This window comes from Neovison vison, chromosome 10 (genome assembly GCF_020171115.1).
Source record: "Neovison vison isolate M4711 chromosome 10, ASM_NN_V1, whole genome shotgun sequence".
NCBI classification, from domain to species: domain Eukaryota; kingdom Metazoa; phylum Chordata; class Mammalia; order Carnivora; family Mustelidae; genus Neogale; species Neogale vison.
Window position 1 is genome coordinate 42,863,476 of NC_058100.1, and position 24,518 is coordinate 42,887,993.

At 39.6% G+C, this 24,518-nt stretch overlaps 1 protein-coding gene across 16 annotated transcripts in view; it reads left to right on the forward strand.

Annotated features, from left to right (window-relative positions):
- The window catches only part of CDC42BPA (CDC42 binding protein kinase alpha), a 310,389-nt gene that overhangs the window by 164,740 nt on the left and 121,131 nt on the right, over positions 1-24,518 (forward strand). For all 16 annotated transcript variants that reach the window (XM_044267088.1, XM_044267092.1, XM_044267089.1 and 13 more), the window contains exon 11: positions 18,797-18,919. In XM_044267088.1, the coding sequence (XP_044123023.1) occupies positions 18,797-18,919 (123 nt within the window). The remainder of the gene's footprint in view (positions 1-18,796; positions 18,920-24,518) is intronic.

A 24,518-nucleotide genomic window follows, 5' to 3' on the forward strand; every position in this document is an offset into this window, starting at 1 on the left:
TCGCCCTCACCGCCACCGTCACCCACCTTCTTGTAACCGCTCTCTCGGGCTTTCCCTGCCTACCTCGCCCCCTCCTCCCCCACCGTTCCTTCTGTTTCTAGCCTCCCTGGGCTGTTCTTTCCACAAATCAGGCATGTCCCCACCTCAGGGTCTTCGCATCAGCTGTTGTCCTGCCTTAAATTTTCTTCCTTTGGTGTCCCATGACTCCGTTCCTTACCTCTTTCAGGTCTTTATTTGAGTGTTACCTTGAAATGAGGCCTTCCTGACCGCTCTGTTTAAAACGTAATCTTGGGGACGCCTGGGTGGCTCAGTTGGTTGAGCGGCTGCCTTCGGCTCAGGTCGTGATCCCAGGGTCCTGGGATTGAGTCCCACATCGGGCTCCTTGCTCGGCAGGGAGCCTGCTTCTCCCTCTGCCTCTGCCTGCCTCTCTGTCTGCCTGTGCTCACTCGCTCTCTCTCCCTCTATCCCTGACAAATAAAGAAATAAACTCTTTAAAAAAAAAAAAAAAAGCAATCTTGCTTAATCTCCAGCACTTACTCTCCCTCTTTCCTCCTTTATTTTCTCCAGAGCAAAGGACAAAACGTACAATTTATTTTACTTCTTTTGTGAATGAAGGAATGTATGAATAAATAATCAAAAAACTTGTAACTCTTAAGAGTGAAAGAAGTAAGTTTTACAACAACAAAATTTTGCTGTTACGCGTTTATAGGTTCTGTGGAGAAAAAAACTGCAGACACCAATAAAACAGACTGATTCTATTTTTCAATAAGTTGCTAAGATCTCTGCATGTGGATTCCTACTTCTTTGTGTTGAAAGTTGTTAGTTTTGACTTTTTAATGCAATATATTTACCGTATATCATTGTATAAATTTACTATGTACCCCTTGTTAATTCAGTACATTTATATATTGTAGTAAAATTGTTGTAGTGACGTTTGGTACTTCTGGCGCGTACATAATTACAGTACAGCATTGCAATCTGTGTTTATGACACTGTGCATTAGGTCTCTGTGACTTATTTACTACTTGTTGCGAGTTGGTACCCTTAAACCACATCAGTCTCATGTGCCCACTCCTGCCCCATCCCCTGGTAACCACAGTGTTACTCTCTGTTTTTCACAAGTTTGACTTTTTAATTTATTTTTTTAAATTAAATTTTATTTTTTCTGTATTCCAGGATTCGTTGTTTATGCACCATACCCAATGCTCCATGCAGTCCGTACCCTCCTTCGTACCCTCCACCAGGCTCAGCCATCCACCCACTCCCCTCCCCTCCGAAACCCTTAGTTTGTTTCTCAAGAGTCCACAGTCTCTCATGGTTTGTCCCCCCCTCTGACTTCCCCCAATTCACTTTTCCTTTCCTTCTCCTTATGTCCTCCCTGTTACTCCTTCTGCTCCACAAGAAAGTGAAACCACATGATAATTGACTTTCTCTGCTTGACTTCTTTCACTCAGCATAGTCTCCTGGAGAGGATGTGGAGAAAGGGGAACGTTCCTCTTACGCTGTTGGTGGGAATGCAAGTTGGTGCAGCCACCTTGGAAAGCAGTGTGGAGATTCCTTAAGAAATTAAAAATAGAGCTACCCTATGACCCTGCAGTTGCACTACTGGGTATTTACCCCAAAGATACAGATGTAATAGGTTTGACATTTTTAGATCTTACGTGTAAGTGATGTGCTGCAGTTCTTACCTTTCTCTGACTGACTGAGCATCCACCATCCATATTGTCACAAATGGCAGGAGACTCTCCTTGCCCGGGGCTGAATAACATTCCATTGTGTACTTATACCCCATCTTTTTTAACCATTCATCCATTGTTGAGACTTTAGGTTGTTACCATATCTTGGTTATTGTGAATAATGCTTCAGTTAACATGAGAGTGCGCATATCTCTTCGAAATCCCACTTTCATTTCCTTTGAGTCTATAACCAGGCGTGGAATTGCTGGATGGTCTGCCAGGTGGATTTTTAATTTTTTTCAGGAAAAAATTAAAATAAAGTAATGTTTTCACTTGTGCTTGGACTAATTTACATTACCCCCAACTGTGTTCCCTTTTCAATCCATCTCTGTCAGCACCTACTGTCTCTTGTTGTCTTCTTGATAGCCCTTCTGACAGTGTGAGCGTCAGTCATGACATTGTGGTTTTGATTTGCGTTTCCCTGATGATGAGTGATGGTAAGCATACTTACATGTGCCTCTTGTCCATTTTGAAGTACTCTTTGAAAAAGCGTCAACTTAGTTCTTCTGGCCGTTTTTAAATTGAATTTTTTTTTGTCATTAAGTTGTACAAGTTCCTCATATATTTTGAATATTATTAGCTCCATATCCGATATATCGTTTACAAAAGTTTTCTCCCATTCTGTAGGTTGCCTTTTCATTTTGCTAGTTGTTTCTTTTGCCTTATAGAAGGGAGCTTTGAGTTTCATGTAGTCCTATTTGTTGATTTTAGCTTTTGGTGTTTGTGCTTTTGGCATCATATCCAAAATATCATTGCCAAGGCCAATGTCTGGGAGCTTCTAACTTATGTGTTCTCGAAGTCTTGCTATCAGGTCTTATGTTTAAGTCTTTAATCTCTTTTGAGTTGATTTTTGTAAGTGGCCTGAGAAGAGCCCATTTTCATTGTTCTGCATGTGTTTCTCTGGTTTTCCCAACACCATTTGTTGGAGACATTATCTTTTCTCCATCGGGTGTTTTTGGCTCCATTGTTGAATATTAGTTGACCATCTATGCCAGCATTTCACCCTGGGCTCTCTGTTTTGTTCTGCTGCTCTGTGTGTCTGTTTTTGTACCAGTAACATGTTGTTTTTATTACTGTAGCTTTGTAGTATAGTTGTTAGGAAGTGTGATGCTGCTAGCTTTGTTCTTTTTGTCAGGAGTGCTCTGTCTCTCAGGGTCTTTTGTGATCCCACAACAAATTTTAAGGTTGTTTCTTCTATTTCTGTGAAGAATCCCTCGGGTGTTTTGATGAATATTAAATCTGTAACATGGCTTTGGGTATTATAAATGTTTTAATGATATTAATTCTTCTGATCTGTCAATATGCAATAGTTTTCCATTTGTTTCATCTTAAATTTCTTTCAGCAAAATCTTACAGTTTGTATTGTACAGATCTTTCCCTTACCTGGCTAAATTTTTGCTGAGTATTTTGTTGTTTTTTGATGCTACTGTGAACGGGATAGTTTTCTTTCTTTTTCAGATGTTTCATCATGACTGTAAAGGAAAACAGTAGAGTGATATGTGTTGATTTTGAATCCTGCAACTTTACTGAATTTGTGGATCAGTTCCAACAGTTCTCTTGGTTTGCTCTTTGGGATTTCCTGTATATAAAATCATATCAACAAATAAAACTAATATTATTTACTTCTTTCTCATTTGACAGTCTTTTATTTCTTTGTCTTGCCTGACTTCTCTAGCTAGGACTTCCAGTACTATATTGAAAAGGAGTGGAGAGAGTGGGCATCCTTGTTTTGTTCCTGATTTTAGAGGAAAAGCTTTCAGTTTTTCTCCATTAAATGTGAGGTTAGCTTTCAGTTTGTTGCAAGTGGCCTTTATTTTGTTGAGCTATGTTCCTTTTATATCCAGTCTGCAAAGGGTTTTTATTATGAAAGGATGTTGCATTTTTTCAGATGCTTTTATTGTGTCTATTGAGATGATTATGTGATTTTTGGCTTTCATTTTATTGGGGTGATATATTACATTTATTGATTTGCGTATGTTGGACCATCCTTGAATCCCAGGGATAAATCCTGTTTTTCCTGATATATAATCCTGTGAATGTGTTCTTGAATTCAGCATGCTAATATTTTAATGAGAATGTTTGCATCTATACTCACCAGGGATATTGGTTTACAGTTTTCTTGTGGTTGTCTTTTCTTGTTTTGGTATAAAGGTAATACTGGCCTTATTGAATGAGTTTGGAAGTGTTTTCTCCTCATTCTTTTGAATAGGTTGAGGAGGATTGTTAATTTTTCTTAAAATGTTTGGTTGAATTCAGCAATGAAGCTGTCAGTTCCTGAGGATTTCTGTATTGGGAGGTTTTTGATTACGGATTCAATCTCATTACTCGTTATTGGTCTGTTCAGACTGTTTCTTCCTGATTCAGTCTTGGTGGGTTATGTATTTCTAGAAGTGTATCCATCTCTTCTAGGTTATGTAATTTCCTGGCCTATAATTGTTCATAGTTGTCCATTATGATCTTACATATTTTGGTAGTATCAGTTGTAATGTGTCATTTTAAATTTTATTCTAGTCTCTTTTTTCTTTAAGATTTTATTTATTTGACAGAGAGAGAGAGATACAGTGTGTACAAGCAGGGGGATCAGCAGAAGCAGAGGGAGAAGCAGGCTCCCTACTGAGCATGGGGCCTGATTCGGGACTCGATACCAGGACCCTGGGACCATGACCCAAGCCGAAGGCAGACGCTTAAATGACTGAGCCACCCAGGCACCCTCTCCTTTTTTTGTTAGTGTAAATAAAGCTTTGTCTGTGTGGTTTATCTTTTCAAAGAACCAATTCTTAGTTTCTTTGATCTTTTCTGTTTTCCTGGTCTCTGTTTCATTTATTTTTGCTCTGAACCTTATTTTTTCTTGTCATTTGCTAACTTTGGGGTTAATTTGTTCTTTTTCTAAAGGTCTTTGAAATATAAGTTAGGTTATTTGAAATCTTTCTAATTTCTTAATATGTACATTTGCTGGTATAAACTTTCTCTCAGAGCTGCTTAATCCATCCATTCCACAAATTTGATGTGTTGCATTTTCATTTTCATTTGTTTGAAAAAATTTTTTATTTCTTTTTATTTCTTCTTTGACCTAGTGGTTGTTTAAAATTATTTAATTTCCACATATTTGTAGATCTTCTCACTTTCCTCTTGATTTCTAATTTCATACCACCCTGGTCAGAAAAGATAGTAGAGTTTCTTCTTAAATTTTCTAATATTTGTTTTGTGTCCTATCATAGGATCTGTCCTGGGGAATGTCCTGTGTGTGCTTATGAAGCGTGTGTATTTTGCTTCTGGTAGATGGAATGTTCTGCAATGTCTGTTCAAAGTCCATTTGTTCCAAAGTTGGGTTTGATTGCAACATTGCTTTGCAGATTTTCTGTCTGGATGGTTCATCTGTTGCTGATAGTGCGGTAGTGAAGCCACCACCATTATTGTACTGTCTCCTTCTTTAAGATCTGTTAGTATTTGCTGAATATATTCCAGTGTTTGCATGTCAGGACTGTACATATTTACAATTATTATATCTTCTTAATGTATTGACCCCTTTATCCTTATGTAATGATCTTTATCTCATTTCCATTTCTGGCCTGAAGCCCATTTTGTCTGATGTAAGTATGGCTATCCCCACTTTGTTTTGGTTTTCACTTGCTTAGATACTTGAAATATTATCTTCCATCCTTTCACTTTGAGCCTGTGTGTATCTTCCAAGCTCATGAGTCTCCTTTAAGCAGCATATACTTGGGTCTTGTTTTTTGTTTTTTTTTTTTAGAGAGAAAGAGTGTGCATTTGCACAAGCAAGGGTTGAGGAAGGGTAGAAGGAGAGAATCTAGAGTAGACTTCATGCCCAGTTTGTGGCTCCATCTCATGACCCTGAGACCATGACCTGAACCAAAATCAAGAGTCCAGTGCTTAACCATCTCAACCACTCAGATGCCCCTTGTTCTTGTCTTTGTTTTGTTTTTAATCCATTCAGCCATTCTGTGCCCTTTTTATTAGTGACATCAATCCATTTATGTTTAGAGTGATTATTGATATTTAAGCACTTACTACTGCCATTTTTATCTCTTGCTTCCTGGTTATTTTATCTCTCTATTGTTTCTTTCTTTCTTTTTTTTTTTTTTGAAGATTTTATTTATTTATTTGAGAGAAAGAAAGAGATAGAGATGGCAAGAGAAAGCACAAGTGGGGAGGGAGAGGGAGAAGCAGACCTCACACTTAGCGGGGAGCCCAGTGTGGCGCTTGATCCCAGAACCCTGGGATCATGACCTGAGCCAAAGGCAGACACTTAATCAACTGAGCCACCCAGGTGCCCCTCCATTGTTTCTTTTAACTTTTGTTTCTTTCTACCTTCCAGTTGGTGATTTACCATGATAATATGCTCCTTCTTCCCCTTTATTGATTGATTGATTATGTTATATCAGTCACCATATAGTACATTATCAGTTTTTGATGTACTGTTCCATGATTCATCGTTTGCATATAATGCACAGTGCTTCATGCAATCTGTGCCCTCCTTAATACCCATCACCAGGCTCATCCATTCCTCTATCCCTCTCCCTTCTAAAACCCTAACTTTGTTTCCCAGAGTCCATAGTCGTCTCTTATGGTTCATCTCCCACTTTATTTCTCCCCCTTCACGTTTCTCTTCCTTCTCCTAATGTCTTCCATGCTATTCCTTATGTTCCACAAATAAGTGAAACCATATCATAATTGACTTTCTCTGTTTGACTTATTTCACTCAGCATAATCTCCAGTCCCATCCATGTTGATGCAACAGTTGTGTATTCATCCTTTCTGATGGCTGAGTAATTCCATTGTGTATATGGACCACGTCATCTTTATCTATTCATCTGTTGAAGGGCATCTTGGCTCTTTTCACAGTTTGGCTCTTGCGGACTTTGCTGCTATTAACTTTGGGGTACAGATGGCCCTTCTTTTCACTTTATCTGTATCTTTGGGATAAATACCCAGTAGTGCAATTCCTGGGTCATAGGATAGCTCTATTTCTTATTTTTTGAGGAACCTCCATACTGTTTTCCGAAGTGGCTGCACCAATTTGCATTCCCACCAACAGTGTGAGAGGGCCCCCCTTTCTCCGTAACTTCTCTAACATTTGTTGTTTCGTGCCTTGTCGATTTTTGCCAGTCTAACTGGTGTAGGGTCTTATCTCCATTTAGTTTTGATTTGAATCTCCCTGATGGCTAATGATGATAAACACATTTTCTGTATCTGTTAGCCATTTATATGTCTTATTTGGAGAAGTGTCTGTTCATCTCTTCTGCCCATTTTTTGACACGGTTATCTGTTTTTTGGGTGTTGAGTTTGAGGAGTTATTTATAGATCTTGGATATCAGCCCTTTGTCTGTAGTGTCATTTGGGAATATCTTCTCCCATTCTGTGGATTGCCTCTTTGTTTTGTTGACTGTTTCCTTTGCTGTGCAGAAGCGTTTTATCTGAATGAAGTCCCAAAAGCTCATTTTCACTTTTATTTCCCTTGCCTTTGGAGATGTGTGTCTTGAAAGAAGTTGCTGTGGTCGATGTCAAAGAGCTTACTGCCTATGTTCTCCTTTAGGATTCTGATAGATTTCTGTCTCACATTGAGGTCTTTCATCCATTTAGAGTTTATCTTTGTGTATTGTGTAAGAGAATGGTCCATTTTCATTCTTCTGTAGATAGTTGTCCAGTTTTCCCAGAACCATTTATTCAAGAGACTTTTTTCCATTGGATATTTTTTCCTGCTTTGTCAAAGATTAGTTGATCAGAGAGTTGAGAGTCCATATCTGGGCTCTCTACTCTTTTGCACTGGTCTGTGTGTCTGTTTTTGTGCCAATACCATGCTGTCTTGGTGATCACAGCTTTGTAATATAGCTTGAAATCAGGCAACATAATATCCCTAGCTTTGTTTTTCTTTCTCAACATTTCCTTAGCAATTTAGGGTCTTTTCTGGTTCCATACAAATTTTGGGATTGTTTATTCCAGCATTTTGAAAAATGCTGTTGGTATTTTGATCGGGATGGCATTGAAAGTATAGATTGCTCTGGGCAATACAGATATGTTAATTCAACAAACAAATGTTCAAAAACAATGTTTATTCTTCAGATCCACGAGCATGGAATGCTTTTCCATCTTTTTGTGTCTTCTTCAATTTCTTTCAAGAGTATTTTGTAGTTCCTAGAGTACAGATCCTTTACCTCTTTGGTTAGGTTTATTCCCAGGTATCTTATGGTTTTTCTTGCTATTGAAATTGATTCTCTAATTTATCTTTCCACAGTTTCACTGTTTGTGTATAAGAAAGCAACTGATTTCTGTGCATTGATTTTGCATCCTGTCACATTACCGAATTACTGTATGAGTTCTAGTAATTTGGGGATGGAGACTTTCCAATTTTCCACATAGAGTATCACGTCATCTGCGAAGATGCCAATTTGAATACCTTTTATTTCTTTTTGCTGTCTGATTGCTTTTGCTAGGACTTCTGGTACTGTGTCAAACAATAGTGGTGGGAGTGGGCATCCTTGTCCTATTCCTGGTCTCATTGGGAAGGCTCTCAGCTTTTCCCCATTGAGAATGATATTCACTGTGGGTTTTTCATGGATAGATTTTATGAAGTTGAGGAATGTTCCCTCTGTCCCTATTCCCTGAAGAGTTTTAATCAGGAAAGGATGCTGTATTTTGTCAGGTGCTTTTTCTGCATCAGTTGAGAGGACCATGAGGTTCTTGTCTCTTTTCTTATTTATGTGCTCTATTGCATTGATTTGTGAATGTTGAACCACCCTTGCAACCCAGGGATAAATCCCACCTGTTCATGGTGGATAATGTTTTTAATATATAGTTGGATTCTGTTAGCTAGGATCTTGTTGAAAATCTTGGCATCCATATTCATCAGGATACTGGTCTGAAATTCTCCTTTTTGATGGGGTCTTTGCCTGGTTTGGGGATCAGGGTAATGTTGGCTTCGTAAAAAGAGTCTGGAAGTTTTCCTTCTGTTTCTATTTTTTGAAACAGCTTCAGGAGAATAGGTATTATTTCTTCTTTGAATGTTTCTTAGAATTCCCCAGGGAATCCTTCAGACCCTGGACTCTTGTTTTTTTCAGAGGTTTTTGATCACTGCTTCAGTCTTGTTACTGGTTATGGGTCTATTCAGGTTGTCAGTTTCTTCCTGTTTCCTTCTTGGTAGTTTCTAGGTTTCTAGGAATGCATCCATTTCTTCCATATTGCTTAATTTATTGTCATATAGCTGTTGATAATAATTTCTGATATTGTATTTATTTCTTTGCTGTTAGTTGTGATCCCTCCCCTTTCATTCATCATTTTATTATTTGGGTCCTTTCTCTTGTGGCCAGTGGTTTATTGATCTTATTGATTCTTTCAAAGAAGCAGCTTCTAATTTCATTAATGTGTTGTGCTGTATTTGTGGTTTCTAATTCATTGATCTTTGCTCTAATCTTAATTATTTCCCTTCTTGTGTATGGGTTAGGCTTAATATGTTGTTGATTCTCCAGATCTTTGAGGTGTAAAGATAGCTTGTGTATTCAGGATTTTTCTATTGTTTTGAGTGAGGCTTGGATGGCTATGTATCCCACCCCGCCACCACCGCCTTTGCCTTATCTCATAGGTATTGGATTGATGTGTCTTTGTTCTCACTGATTTCCATGAATTGACTTAAGTTCTTTGATTTCCTGATTGAGCCAAACATTTTTTTTAAGATTTTATTTATTTATTTGAAAGAGAGAGAGGGAACACAAGCAGGGGGGTGTGAGAGGGAGAAGCAGGCTTCCCACTGAGCGGGGAGCCCAATGCGGGGCTCCATCCCAGGACCCCATGACCTGAGCCAAAGGCAGACACTTAATGACTGAGCCACTCAGGCACCCCTGACCCAAACATTTTTGAGCAGGAGGGTCTTTAGCTTCCAAGTGTTTGAATCTCTTCCAACCTTTTTCTTGTGCTTGAGTTCCAGTTTCAAAGCATCGTGGTCTGAGAATATGCAGGGAATCATCTCAGTCTTTAGGTTTCGGTTGAGACCTGATTTGTGATCCAGTATGTGGTCGCTTCTGGAGAAAGTTCCATGTGTGCTCAAGAAGAATGAATGTTCTGTTGTTTTAGGGTGGAATGTTCTGAATATATCTATGAGGTCCATCTGGTCCAGTGTGTCATTCAAAGCTCTTGTTTCTTTGTCGATCTTCTGGTTAGTTGCTCTGTCTGTTGCTGAGAGTGGAGCGTTAAGGTCTCCTACAGTTATTGTATTATTATCAATATGTCTCTTTATTTTGGTTAACAGTTGGCTTATGTAGTTGACTGCTCCCATATTGGGGGCATAAATATTTACAATTGTTAGATCTTCTTGGTGGATAGACCCTTTCAGAATGATTTAGTGTCCTTCTGTATCTCTGATTACAGTCTTTAACTTAAAATCTCATTTTACTGATATGAGAATTGTTACCCCAGCTTTCTTTTGAGGACTGTTGACATGAAAGATGCTTCTCTACCCCTTCACTTTCAGTCTGGATGTATCTTTGGTTCCAAATATGTCTCTTATAGATAGTAGTCTTTTTATCCAGTCTGCAACCCTGGGCTGTTTTATGGGAGCATTTAGGCCATTCATGTTGAGAGTGATTATTGTTAAGATTCTGTTATCAACATGTTGCCTATGAAGTTCTTGTTTCTATGGTTTGTCTCTATGTATCTCTGTTCTGAATCACTCTTGGGGTCTTTCTCCTTTTCTCCTTTTCTCCTTTTTCAGGACCGGCTTGGTGGTCATGTGTTCTTTTAGTCTCTCCTGGCCCTGGAAGCTTCTTACTTCTCCATCTATTCTGAATGCCAGCCTTGCTGGATAAAGAATTCTTGGCTGCATGCTCTTCTCATTTAATACCCTAAATATGTCTTGCCATCCCTTTCTGGCATGCCATGTCTCTGTGAATAGGTTTGATGTTATTGATGTTCTTCCCTTTCTATGTAACGAATCTCTTCCCCCTAACTGCCCTTAAAATGGTTTCCTTGGTTCTGAGATTTGTGAGTTTTACTATTACATACATGGGCATTGACCTACCCTCCTTGATCTTGGAGGATGTCCTCTCTGCCTCTGAGACACGATTGCTTGTGTCATTCTCCAGATTGGGGAAGTTCTCGGCTATACTTTTTTTTGTTTAAAGATTTTATTTATTTATTTGACAGACAGAGATCACAAGTAGACAGAGAGGCAGGCAGAGAGAGAGGAGGAAGCAGGCTCCCTGACGAACAAAGAGCCCGATGCAGAGCTCGATCCCAGGACCCTGGGATCATGACCCGAGTCGAAGGCAGAGGCTTTAACCCACTGAGCCACCCAGGCACCCCTCTCGGCTATAATTTGATCAAATATATCTTCTAGTCCTTTCTCTCTCTCCACCCCCTCAGGGTTCCCAATAATTCTGATATTGAACGTTTCATGGCATCATTTATTTATCTAATTCTGTTTTCATGGATTTTAGGCTGTTTGTTCCAGGCATCCTCCTGATCCTTCCTTTCTGTCAGTTTGTCTTCAAGATCACTAACTTGTTCTTCTACCTCATTTACCCCAAGTGCTAGTGAATCTAGATTAGATTGTATCTCATTGATAGCATTTTTAAGTTTTGCCAAATCTGCTCTCTTCTGCCCTTAACAAATCTATGTTGCCATTAATAGTTTTCTCCAGCCTGAATTTTGTCTTCATAACTGCTCCTTTGAAGTCTATTTCTGACACCTTGCTTTAAATCCATATCTATTAGATCTGCTGGAGAGTCTCTTGTCTCTGGATCCTTTCTTTGTTGGGAATTCCTCTAACTTGTCATTTTGTTGAGTTGTGGTTGAAGGGTTGTACAGCCGGAAATACCAACCACTGTCCACGCAAGGTTGGACATGTTTCTGAGCATTTGGAAGTCACCGCCAAAAAGAAGAAAAAAAAATCCCAACCAAAATGAGCGGCTTTTCACCCCTTTTCTATAGAGGGAGTCAGAGCAAAGTAAACTGTCTGCACCCCGACCTCTGCTTCAGAGAGAGGTTTCAGTCTTCTCCTCTCTGATTCCTCCAGAAGACAGACTCCCTCTCTGCAAGCTCCGTTGAACACTGCAGCCTCCTACAGGTGGTTTGTGCCCCCAGCGACCCTCTCAGTGGTTGCCCTAGGCCCCCGCTTGTCTCTGACCCCCCCATGCCACCAAAACCACAGTGATACTGGCCCAGGTGAGCCTGCCTCCAGTGGCTGCTATTCTGGGGACCGTGGGCTCCAGTCCAAGCCAGGTCCGCCAGTTGCAGAGACCTCTGACTGAAGTTCGCACCAGGTCCTCTCAGTTGGGAGGGGTAGGGAGGAGCAGGCGGGTGGGCACTACAGCCTTCCTGGAACCATGGGCATAGATCCGTGCCTGCAGCCCTCCATCCCAGCAATTGTCCCTTAAGCCCCTTTGTTCTGTTTGAGTGCTGTTACGAGTCCCTTTCCCTCTCACACCACCAGTCTCCAATCTATTGCTGGTCCCCAAGCACATGGCACTTTCGTATTGGGGTATTACTTTCTGATGGCTTGCTTCTGGTGGCTCCCTTCCCCTTCTGTGTATCCTCCCCTTCTGTGTAATCTTTCTGTGCAATCCCAACTCCGTCTTCTGTACCTCTTGACCGATGATCCTCTGCCCCTGTAGAGATCCAGACGTGTATGTTCTTACATCTCAGGCGGATTTCATGGGTGTTCAGAGTGCTCTGGTAGATATCCAGCACAGTTAGGGGACTGGTTGAAGTAGGGTCCCCTACTCCTCCACCATCTTGCCTCCCTCCTCATCTTCTCATCTTAAATGGATGGTTGCATTTGTCTGAATGGGTAAGGGAAGTCCTCCTCCTCCTGTTTTCATGTTTTATGTCTCTGCTCTTGATTTTTGCCATGTGGTGAGCATGAGGTTAGCATAAAATGTCTCCTGGATAAACTTGTCCTTTCGCTGCTGAAAGCAAGTTACATTCATTCACCTATAAGGGTTCCATTCTTTAAGACACCCCTTTCAGGGTCACCTGGGTGGCTCAGTCGTTAACTGTCTGCCTTCGGCTCACGTCATGATCCCAGGTCCTTGGATCGAATCCCACATTGGACTCCTTGCTCAGCTGGAAGCCTGCTTCTTCCTCTACCTCTGCCTGCCAATGCTCTCTCTCTCTTTCTCTCTCTGACATATAAATAAATAAAATCTTTAAAAAAAAAAAGATTCCCCTTTTATATTCCTGGTGTTACAAATTATCTTTATTGTTACGAATTTTTAACCAAGTTGTAGCAGTTATAGTTTTTGTTTGTTTGTTTGTTTGTTGTTTAAAGATGGTATTTATTTGAGAGAGAGCATGAGAGGGGTGAGGGGCAGAGGGAGAACCCGACTCCCTGCTGAGCAGAGGGCCCGATGTGGGACTTGATCCTGGGACTCTAGGATTATGACCTGAGCCAAAGGCAGTTGCTTTACAAACTGAGCTACCCAGGTGCCCAGTTATAGTTATTTTTAATGCCCCTTTCCCTTAACATTTATGCTACATTTAAATATGTAACACTATTCTGAGAGAGTTACAGTACTCTAATTCTGAATGTCTGTTTATCATCTTAATCAGAATTTTTTGTGCTTTCATTTTTTTCATTTCAGTTTTAAGAGCTCTTTTCAACAAGGCAGGTCTGGTGGTGGTAAACTCCCCCAGTTACAATTTATTTTGGAAAGCCTTTATCTCTCCTTCATATTGGAAGGATAGCTTTGCTGAATAGAATATGTTTGACTGGGGGGTTTTATCTCTCAGTACTTTGGATATATCATTCCACTCTCCTGGTCTGTAGTTTTTCGTGGGATATCTGCTGAAACCATCATGGGTGGAGGTCACCTCCTTTTCCCCCTGGTTGCCTTTAAAATTCTTTATCATTGACTCTTGACAGTTTCATTATAAGGTATATTAGTGAAGGTCTTTTTACACTGAGATGGGAAGGTGTTCTTTTTGGCAGTGTGGACGTACATATCCAGCTGTCTCCCCAGTTTGGGGACGTTCTCAAGAATTATTTCTTTAAATAAACTACCACTCAGCCATGGTGTCCCCATTTTCCTTAGGTTTTCTTATCTAATGGAGTATGTTAACTCTTGTAGCATTTTTTCACTTCTTAAAAATCTCCAATCTCTTTCCTCTCTCACCAGAATCATTTCTAGATTCCTACCTTCCAAATTGCGTGTTGTCTCTTCCATCTGATCTGCGGTTTCCAATGCTTTCTAGTGCACTCTTTATCTCATATACTGAGTCCTTCAGCTTCAAAATTTTTGTTTGCTTTTCTCATAATTTCAACCTCTTTGATTAATTTTATTCCTCAATTTATTGAATTGCCCTTCTGAGTTTTCTTGTAGCTCATTGAATTTCTTCATAACTGCTATTTTGAATCTTTTATCAGTGAGAAGTGTTTTGTGTCTTTGAGTTTGGTTGGATAGGCCTTTTCTTTTTGTGAAACCCCATTACTGTGATTTTTTTCATAGTGTATCATAAAGTGAACCTCTGCTATCATATTTGTAATAGCAAACACCTGTCCTGCTTAGGTAAGGTTTTGTTTCCTTGGATTCTAAGGGTTAGGCGGGTGGTCAGTCAGAAGCCTTTCTTTTGTTGTCCAGAAGGTGGCACTGTAGCACAAGTTTTTGGTTTCTCCTGGTGCTCTAACTGGGAACGGAGCTAAGGCAAGGCTGGTTTGCAGTTTTCATTGGACTCAACCTACGTTTGGTTTCGAATATCACAAAGGGAGATCTACACAGAGCCTGGCTAGGGTTCTCTCTTCCTCATTCCGACAACTGTGGGAGATTTATTCTCCCCTGAAGTCTCCTACCTCCTGCCATTTTGGTATCTGACAAACGTGTGGATTGGGACACTGGCCATGTATTAAAGACAGACTCTTTTCCTAGGGCAAGACTGTTTCTGAAATACTCTAATACTGGAGGAGCCTTCAGTCTGAGTTTTAGAAGCTGCTAAATTCCCATGTAGTCTCCAGGTACTACAAATGTATTATGATAAAATAGTGCCACATATTTAGGGCTCTCGAGGTTTCCAAAATGTTTCTGCAGCCCCACTCATTCTCCAGAAGTTGTCATGTGTTTTCATTCCCAAGTGAGATCCCTTAATATAGGCAACCTGAGGTCTAAGCCTGCTCACAGAATCAGGCAAAATTTAGAAGTCAGAGGTAGCTGCCAGTCCTCTCGCCGCAGCATGGCCTGAGCCTATCTGTTCTATCGCACTTACTCCTCTTTGCTTTCTCAGATATGTGATTTCCGTAAAAATAAGATTTTTGCAAGTTATGTATTTTTACTTGAGAGACCTGGTGCTTCCTACTCCTTCCTGAATGAGAAATTCCTGTATACCCAGCTTTTTTGATGTTTTCTATTACCTAACATTTCTTAGAAACTATCATTATGTGTGATTGCTATCATTTGCACCAAGGAAGCGCAGTGAAAATGTGGGATCATTGCCTTTTTGTATTAACGCCTGTTTCATGCAGCGGCGTAGGTTTACATCAGGCTGCTTCATCCATTTATCAGCTACTTCTTGAACACTGACCACCCAGGACCTATTCTGCACATGACTGCAGATGTAACAGTGAGCAGAAAACGAGAAAAATACTTGCCCATGCAGTGCTTACATTCTACTTTGAGGAGACCAAGGCAAAATGAAATACAAAGCAAGGTCATAAGCTGAGAATGAGGAAGATGGAGAGTATATCAGATTTTTGATGAGAAAGAGAGAATCTGAGACATGGTCAGTTTAGAGAAGAGAAGAGTAAATGGCCTGGGGACACAGCCGAGGACTGCCAGGCGTCGCCGAGCTGGTGGATGTCAGAAGGCATGAATCTGAAGTGACTGTGTGTTCTTCGGCCTCTTTGTCAGCTTCTCGGGTGGGAGCACAAGTCGGACAGTCGGACAGTCTGCCAAGACTGGGGCCTTCTAGGGTGGGCGTCGTGGAGGAGAGGAAGGCAAAGAGATGGAAGGTGCATGTGCAAAGCAGGGATTGTAGTGATGGACCTCGGAATCTAACTTGGGTAAATAAGGAAGAAAAGAGAAAAACGAAGTAACATTAGGACAGTGGATTTGCTCTCTTGGTGGGAATGAGCATCATCGAAGTGGTCACTGCAGCGGTAAGCACACTATAAAGATAAGAGACAGAATTGTATAGTTGAAACCAAGTACAGTTACTAAGTAATGGAAAAGTATATAGTAGCATTTCTCAGGAGGACTGCTAGCACTCGCGGCAGGGAGATTCTTTGATGAGGGAGACTTTCACATTTTCTAAGATACTGAGCCCTCTTGGTCCCCAGGCACTTAAATACCATTAGCCATCTCCTGGCTACACCTGCTTCAACACCCGCACACCCTGCTGCGTACGCACATAAACATTGCTAAGCTCAGACGAGGTGAGAACCATGGGTCTAGGGTATGACCAGTAGGTTTCCTGGTTTTGCTGGAGACCAGCTAAGTTGTTTTGGGCTGCAAATCATAGAATTCTTAGATAATACAGATTTGTTATCTCAGGATGTTAGAAATTAGTGCCAATAGTGAGATTAGCTTCTCTATGATTTTCTTGGCTTTCCTCTCATGATTCTGCCATATGCCAAAATTCCAGATCATGTCTGCACACATGTGGAGACCAAAAGAAGGCTTGCTTCCCATCTGGGAGGCCCCCTAGTGGGCTTCTTATCAAGGGACTATAGTTCTCACCAGGTCACATACCTAATTCTTAACCAGTATTGGCAACGTAGAATAGGTCCACCATGATTGATTTAAACCATCTTGAGTTTTGACTGGTCTGCTTTGTTAGCGTGCCTGAATTTGGTTCACAAGCAAGAAGGAAAAGCCCCAGCCGTGTTTGTATGGGGGATTTGTGTGCCTGAGAAGCCAGAGTGGATTGTCTATTTTTGATGTTATAGTCACTAAGAATAATAATAAAAAGGGTTGTATTGAAAGAAGGGCAGTCAGTTAACAATGTGTGAAATTGTTAGTCAAAGACAGAATAAAAAAGACAATGGATAATAACTTCAGCAGATGAGTAATGGGCATTTTAGCCCATTACTGGACTAAGTAGGAAAGTGGATAGAGGTAGGAAAGAGGAGCCAGGATAGCTACCTACCTCCATACCCTGCAGGATGTGGAGTCTAGGAGGAAAAGGAGCTGTTACTAGGATCCACCGGATATCTTTATGTTTCCCTTTTTCTTCTTCTAACTTAGATATCTTTCTAATATGTGTGTGTGTGTATTTATTTTTTTTTTTGAGAGAGAGCATGTGTATATGTGCGTGTGTGAGTGTGTTGGAGGGAGGGGTGGGAGGGAGAGAGAATCTTAAGCAGACTCAGCACTGAGCATGAGCCCCACATGTGCGGGGCTCAGTCTCACCACCATGAACTGAAATCAAGAGTTAAGTCGTTTAACTTGCTCAGCCACCCAGGTGCCCTCTTAGATAATTTTTTAAAACAAATAAAGGATATTCTTTTAAAAATAGTAAGTACAAAATGCATTGATATTTACCATGTTTTGAACCCAAAAAGAAAAGACTAAGAAGTAGTTATTGGATGTAGAAGATCATGGTTGGATACACCATAAGTATATCGTACACCTTTAATTCAAATTAACCAATATTTATGCATACAAAGTTCATGATACTATTCTCTGTACAGATGGTGAAAATTAATTAGAATATCTCCCTCCTCTGAAGGCCACAGTATTTTGGAACTCTGTGTGTGTGTGTGTGTGTGTTTGCTACCTCTGTCCATCCTGTAAATCCCAGTCTACTAAAATGCGCATTACTTGTCTGCTGGAGTTATGTGTGTGTGTGTGTGTGTGTGTGTGTGTGTACGTGTGTGTATATATATTATGTATATGTGTGTGTGCACACACACATATATACACATGTACACACATATTAAACATCAGTAATACATATAGTAATAATATGTAAGCAATAATATACATTATTATATTAAGACAATATATAAATAATGTAAGTAGTATAAAGCAATAAGTAATGATTTGCACTAACCAAAAATTATGGTGAGGTAATTAAGGTAGAGGCTTATTATTTCAGACCCTGCATAAGATAGCACAGTAACTATTTTAGGACAAAGGTGGTTCATTTCTGATAAAATTGTGTAAAGTATTCTTTTTTTCCGTATCTTCTGATAATATCTAGGACTAAACCTTAGTAGAGTTCATGTTTCTTGAATACCTTGCATCTTCTGATTAGAACCACAAGAATAATCTCTATCTGAACAAACTCAATGAGCCAAAATCATCTATAGGTGGGCCTCAACTTTCATAACTAAAATTTGGAGGCCAGAATTTCTGTATATCGTATACACTTGACCCTTGAAACAATGTGGGTTTGAACTGGGAGGGTCTTGTGGATTTTTTTTCTTTGTATAAATACAGTACAGCCAGTATGTTTTCTCTTCCTTACGATTTTCTCAGTTACATTTCCTTCTTTTCAGCTTGCCTGATTGTGAGAATATAGTGTATAATACATACAGCATACAAAGTATGTGTCAGTCAGCTGTTGTGTAATTGGTAAGGTTTCTGGCCAACAGGACTCAGTTGTAACTCAGTTGTTAAGTTTTTGGGTCAGAAGTTATACACAGATTTTCAACTGCATTGGGAGGGGGGCTCAGGGCTCCCAAACACCCCACCCCTGCATTGTTCAAGGTCAACTGTAATAACATCTCTAAACCTCTCTTGACACACCAGACTCTATTTTTAATGCATCATCTGACACAGGAAGTTTTGGGGGTTATCACACAATGACACTTCCTACTAGGATGAATGGGGGCTGAACGGTTATTGATTCACTGGTAGAATTCACCAGCAGTGTTTGACATGGAAAATCTCATATGGTAGTAGGCAGAGCCTCTCCTACATCTATTACACTTTTAAAGAAACATGCATCGGAATTTTGAGACTTAATTGTGATGTATTTACATGCTTTTTGTTGCTAGGTAGATGTTTTGATCAGAATTCTATAAGGATTTCTTTAGAAAGAAATGCATTGCTCTTAGCTTTAAAAATTTAAAATATGGCCCTATTTCTCATTTTTTTCTTTCATTCTCTCTTCTTAAGAGTCAACACAGACTGTTCAAGCTCTACAGTATTCAACTGCTGATGGTCCGCTAACAGCAAGCAAAGATTTAGAAATAAAAACCTTAAAGGAAGAAATTGAAAAACTGAGGAAACAAGTAAGAGGTAAATTTCTGTAATTCACTATTAATTCAATTTAGTAGTTTTTTAAAAAAATGTCTTACCGACACGAAACATTTATTGAGTGCCTGTCATGTGTTACATGATATGAGCTTTAGAGCCGTGAGGGAAGAGCAAGTAAGAATGGTTTCTGCTCGGGGTGCCTGGGGGGCTCAGTTGGTGAAGCATCTGACTCTTGATCCAGCTCAGGTCATGATCTCAGGGTCATGGGATTGAGCCCTGTGTGGGGCTCTGTGCTCGGTGGGGAGTCCGCTTGAGATTCTCTCTCCTCCCTCTGTTCCCCAACTCCTCCAGCCTCCCTACCCCCCAAATGTGCTCTGTCTCTCTATCTCTCTCAAAAACAAAAACAAAACATGTTTCTGCTTCCAGGGAGCTCACTTTTGGTCTGGTGAAAAAACACGTTTGCTATACATGTGGAAAGGCTGTGAGAAAAAGAAGCATAGGTACATTTAGGAAGGGCACCTAACCGTGGTTGAAGTTAACAGAGATGATGTTTGGAAGACCTGTTCGTTTGTGACATTTATTTGGAATCTGTCTGGCTGAACATATATGTGAGTAGGGGAAGGAGCGTTAGGAGTGAGGAAGGACAGTGTAGAAAAGGGAACCACATGTATGCAGACATCAAGGCATGTGAAAATTTATTTTCTTCATAACAGTTCCTTTCAGCATATTGATGAGATTTAATTAAAATTAATTTGAACAACAGTTGCTATGCCTATTACATCCATTCATGCGTTTATTCTGTTCCTTCATCAAATATTTATTGGGCATCTGGTGTGTGCCAGGTATTGTTTTAGTCTCTTGGGAGGCAGTACCAAACAAAATTAATAAAACCTTTGTTTTGCTGGGGTGGAAGGCACACAACAGACATCAAACAATAATTGTATAACTTTGTAAAAGATACAGCATATGAGAAGGGGTAAAGTACTTAGACATAGAGAAAAATAAAGCAGAGTGGGTCAGAAGTATAAGTATAAAATTCTATAATTTTGGGTAGGGTGGTGTGGGTGTAAGCCTCATTGAGGAGAGAGGTAACATGTGAACAAAAATTTGAAGAAGGTAAGGGCTTAGCTATGCAGTTCAATGAGAAATACATGTCCCAGGCAGAGGGACCAGCCAGTGCAAAGGCCCTGAAGTCAGAATCTGCCTCAAGAGTACAGTTAGGACCCAAAGGACAGTATGGCTGGAGCAGGAGGAACAAGCAGAGGAGAGTGGAGGAGGGTGAGGCCAGAGAAGTAAAGGCTTGGGGAGAGCTTGTGGTCCGATCCCTAGAGCCTCACCAACTGTTAAAAGGTTTTTGGCTTTTTCAGTCAGTGTACTGGGAGCCTTTTGCAGTGGTTAGAGGCACGGCACCTTATCTAAGTATAAGGAAAGAGAAAAAAGTACTAGTTTATAGTTTAGCTAGATTGTCAGACCTCCAGAAATACCATTTTAAGACCAAAATAAGTGAAGGAGAAGGAAGAATCTCATAAGGGTCTTTTATAAAAAGGACTATGTAAAATGCCATGTTAATACTTTGCTTGTGTTAAATACACATGGAGCTCCTAAATTGGATTATTTATGCTGTTATTTTTAAAGTGGCTGTCTTCCTAAGAGATATCTCTTTATCAGATTTCTGTAACTTTATCTTTCTAAAATTAAGTTAGGTTAGGAATATGATAAGCAGAATCCTTTGCTTTGCTATGAACAGCAGTTCATCAATAGCAGTGAATGGGTTAGAGTTCTTTGACATTGAGAAGGCAGCAGAGCACAAGACCAGCTGGGGTGGTCAGTGATTTATCTTTAAAGAGGTTAAGTGCTTTGGGATGACTTCTTCATAAGCCCGTCTTACTTATTAGCTCGAAGAGGGTTTGTCTTTTTTAATTGATTCCTTAGGATTTTCTATGCTGATCATCATGCATCTGCAAATAGTACCAGTTGTATTTTTGCCTGTTTGCTCTGTATACTTTTTATTTCCTTTTATTGCACTGGCTAGAGTTTGCAGCACTATTTTGAAGAAGAGGGTGAGAACAGACATCCTGGCTTCCTGAGAGAGGGGTAGCATTCAATTCAGTCTTTCACTGCCACGTGCAATATTAGCTACAGGTTTTTTACTGACACTTTACCAGGAAAGAAGTTCCCATCTAGTCCTATATTTCTAAGGGTTTTTATTACAAATGGTTGTTGAAATTTGTCGAATTTTTTTTTTTGCATTTATTGATAGGAATATGTGATTTTTTTCCCCCTGTAGTTAACCTGTTAATATGGTGGATAGATTGGTTGATTTTGAAATATTGAACCAAATTTATATCCATAGAATATACGTATTACTGGTCATGGTGTGTAATTATTTTTACATATTACTGAATTTTATTCCTAGTATTTTGTTAAGCATTTTTGCATCTATATACATGAGAGATATTGGCCTTTGGTTTTCTTTCTCTTTATTTTTACTGCCTTGGTTTTTGTTCTTTTGTTTTCTTACTGAGATATAATTGACATACATTATATTAGTTTTAGGTATACACATAGTGATTCAGTATTTGCATATCTCATTAAATGATCAGCACAGGAAGTCTAGTTAACTCCCAGCAGTACACATAATTACAGAATTACAGAATTTTTTTCTTGTGATTAGAAATTTTAAGAGCTATTCTCTCTTATACATTCATTTTAAATGTATAGTACGGTCTCAATAACTGTAGTCCTTGTGCAGTACATTGTACCCCTACGACAGACTTATTATATAACTAGAGGTTTGTACCTGTAGCACCTTTATTTACCCCTTAACTTGCCCTGCACCCCTGCCTCTTGGAACCACCAATCTATTCTCTGAGTTCAGTTTTGTTTCGTTTTTGGTTTGTTTTTATTTTTAGATTCCAAATGTGAGTGAGATCATTACAGTATTTGTCTTTCTTTTACTTATTTCACTTAGCATATTTCCCTCAGGGTCCATCAGTGTTGTTGGAAATGGCAAGGTATACTTCATTTCAGTGGCTCGGTAGTATTCCATGTACATATACCCCACAGTTTCTTCATCTCTTTGTCCATCAGTGGACATTTAGGTTGCTTCCCTGCCTTATGAATAATGCTGCACAAAACATGGAAATGCATGTATCTTCGCAGTTCACTGTTTTTGTTTTCTTTGCATTAATACTCAGAAGTGGAATTGTTAAAACCTGTGGTAGTTCTGTTTTTAATTTTTTTTTTTTAGTAATTTTTTTATTTTTTATAAATATATATTTTTATCCCCAGGGGTACAGGTCTGTGAATCGCCAGGTTTACTCACCAAAGCACATACCCTCCCCAATGTCCATAACCCCACCCCCTTCTCCCAACCCCCCTCCCCCCAGCAACCCTCAGTTTGTTTTGTGAGATTAAGAGTCATTTATGGTTTGTCTCCCTCCCAATCCCATCTTGTCTCATTTATTCTTCTCCTACCCACTTAAGCCCCCATGTTGCATCACCACTTCCTCATATCAGGGAGATCATATGATAGTTGTCTTTCTCCGCTTGACTTATTTCGCTAAGCATGATACGCTCTAGTTCCATCCATGTTGTCGCAAATGGCAAGATTTCGTTTCTTTTGATGGCTGCATAGTATTCCATTGTGTATATATACCACATCTTCTTGATCCATTCATCTGTTGATGGACATCTAGGTTATTTCCATAGTTTGGCTATTGTGGATATTACATAAACATTCGGGTGCTATAAACATTCGGGTGCACGTGCCCCTTCGGATCACTACGTTTGTATCTTTAGGGTAAATACCCAGTAGTGCAATTGCTGGGTCATAGGGCAGTTCTATTTTCAACATTTTGAGGAACCTCCATGCTGTTTTCCAGAGTGGTTGCACCAGCTTGCATTCCCACCAACAGTGTAGGAGGGTTCCCCTTTCTCCGCATCCTCGCCAGCATCTGTCATTTCCTGACTTGTTGATTTTAGCCATTCTGACTGGTGTGAGGTGATATCTCATTGTGGTTTTGATTTGTATTTCCCTGATGCCAAGTGATATGGAGCACTTTTTCATGTGTCTGTTGGCCATCTGGATGTCTTCTTTGCAGAAATGTCTGTTCATGTCCTCTGCCCATTTCTTGATTGGATTGTTTGTTCTTTGGGTGTTGAGTTTGCTAAGTTCTTTATAGATTTTGGACACTAGTCCTTTATCTGATATGTCCTTTGCAAATATCTTCTCCCATTCTGTCAGTGTCTTTTGATTTTGTTAACTGTTTCCTTTGCTGTGCAAAAGTTTTTGATCTGGATGAAATCCCAATAGTTCATTTTTGCCCTTGCTTCCCTTGCCTTTGGCGATGTTCCTAGGAAGATGTTGCTGCGGCTGAGGTCGAAGAGGTTGCTGCCTGAGATGATGAACAGTATTTTTATCATGTGTTTTAGAAACACAAAAACAATATATGTTTTAGAAACACATATTTCCTGCAACTATAAAGTATAATTTAGAAAACTGAAAAGAAGAAAAAAATCCTTGGAGATTTACCCATACTTTATATACAATGCTCTTTCTTTCTTCCTGATATTTCTGAGCTCCTTGTTCTGTCATTTGTTTTCTCTTTAGATGATTTCCTTTTGCCATTTTTTTGAAAGATAGCTCTGCTATCAGCAAATTCTCTTAGCTTTTATTCATCTGAAAATGTCTCAATTTTCTCTTTATTACTGAAGAGTATTTTTGCAAAGCATAGGATCCTGAGTTGATAGTTCTTTTATTTTCAGCATCTGAAAAATATTGTACCACTTTCTTAGGACTCCCCACCTAGTTTTTGACAGGTGGGGATACTCACCACTATACAAACGAGGAAGGACTCCCTAGTTTTTGAGGAGAAATTTGCTATTATTCTGAGTATTTTTCTTTTTATCTAAGATGTTGTTTTTGTCTGACTGCTTGCAAGGTTTTCTCCTTTTATAGTTTTCTGATGTTTAATGGTGTGTTTTGGCATGGATTACTTTGGATCTATTCTGTTTGGGATTCATTCATGTGTAGGTTTACGTGCCTTGCTAAATTTGGTATGTTTTTAGACCTTACTTTTTTGAATACTTTTACAGACCTGCCTACTTTCTCTTCTTTTTCTGGGACTCGGATGACATGGATGTTAGATCTTTTGTTACCAGCCCACAGATATTTGAGTCTCTTTTCATTTTTGTTTTCATTCTGTTTTTTCTCTGCTGTTCAGGTTGGTCATATCTAGTATTTTATCTCCCATATCACTGATTCTTTCCTCCAATCCCTGTTGAATCCATCCACCCAGATTTCCATTTTATTTATTTCTAAAATTTCCATTTTGTTTTTTGTAAACTTCTATTTCTTTGCTGAGACTTCTTGTATTTTTGCCTGGGTCTTCTGTTGATTTATTTCAGATATATTCATAATATCTCAGTGAAGCATTTTTGGCATAGCTATTTTAATGTCTTGTCAGATATTTTTTAAGAGATTTTATTTATTTTAGAGAGAGAGTTGAGAGAGCATGCTAGCAGGGGGAGTGTCAAAGGGCAAGAGAGAGAGGCTCTTTTTAAAGATTTATTTATTTATTTGACACAGAGAGAGAGAGAGAGATGATGAGAGAGGGAACAGAAGCGGGGGGAATGAGAG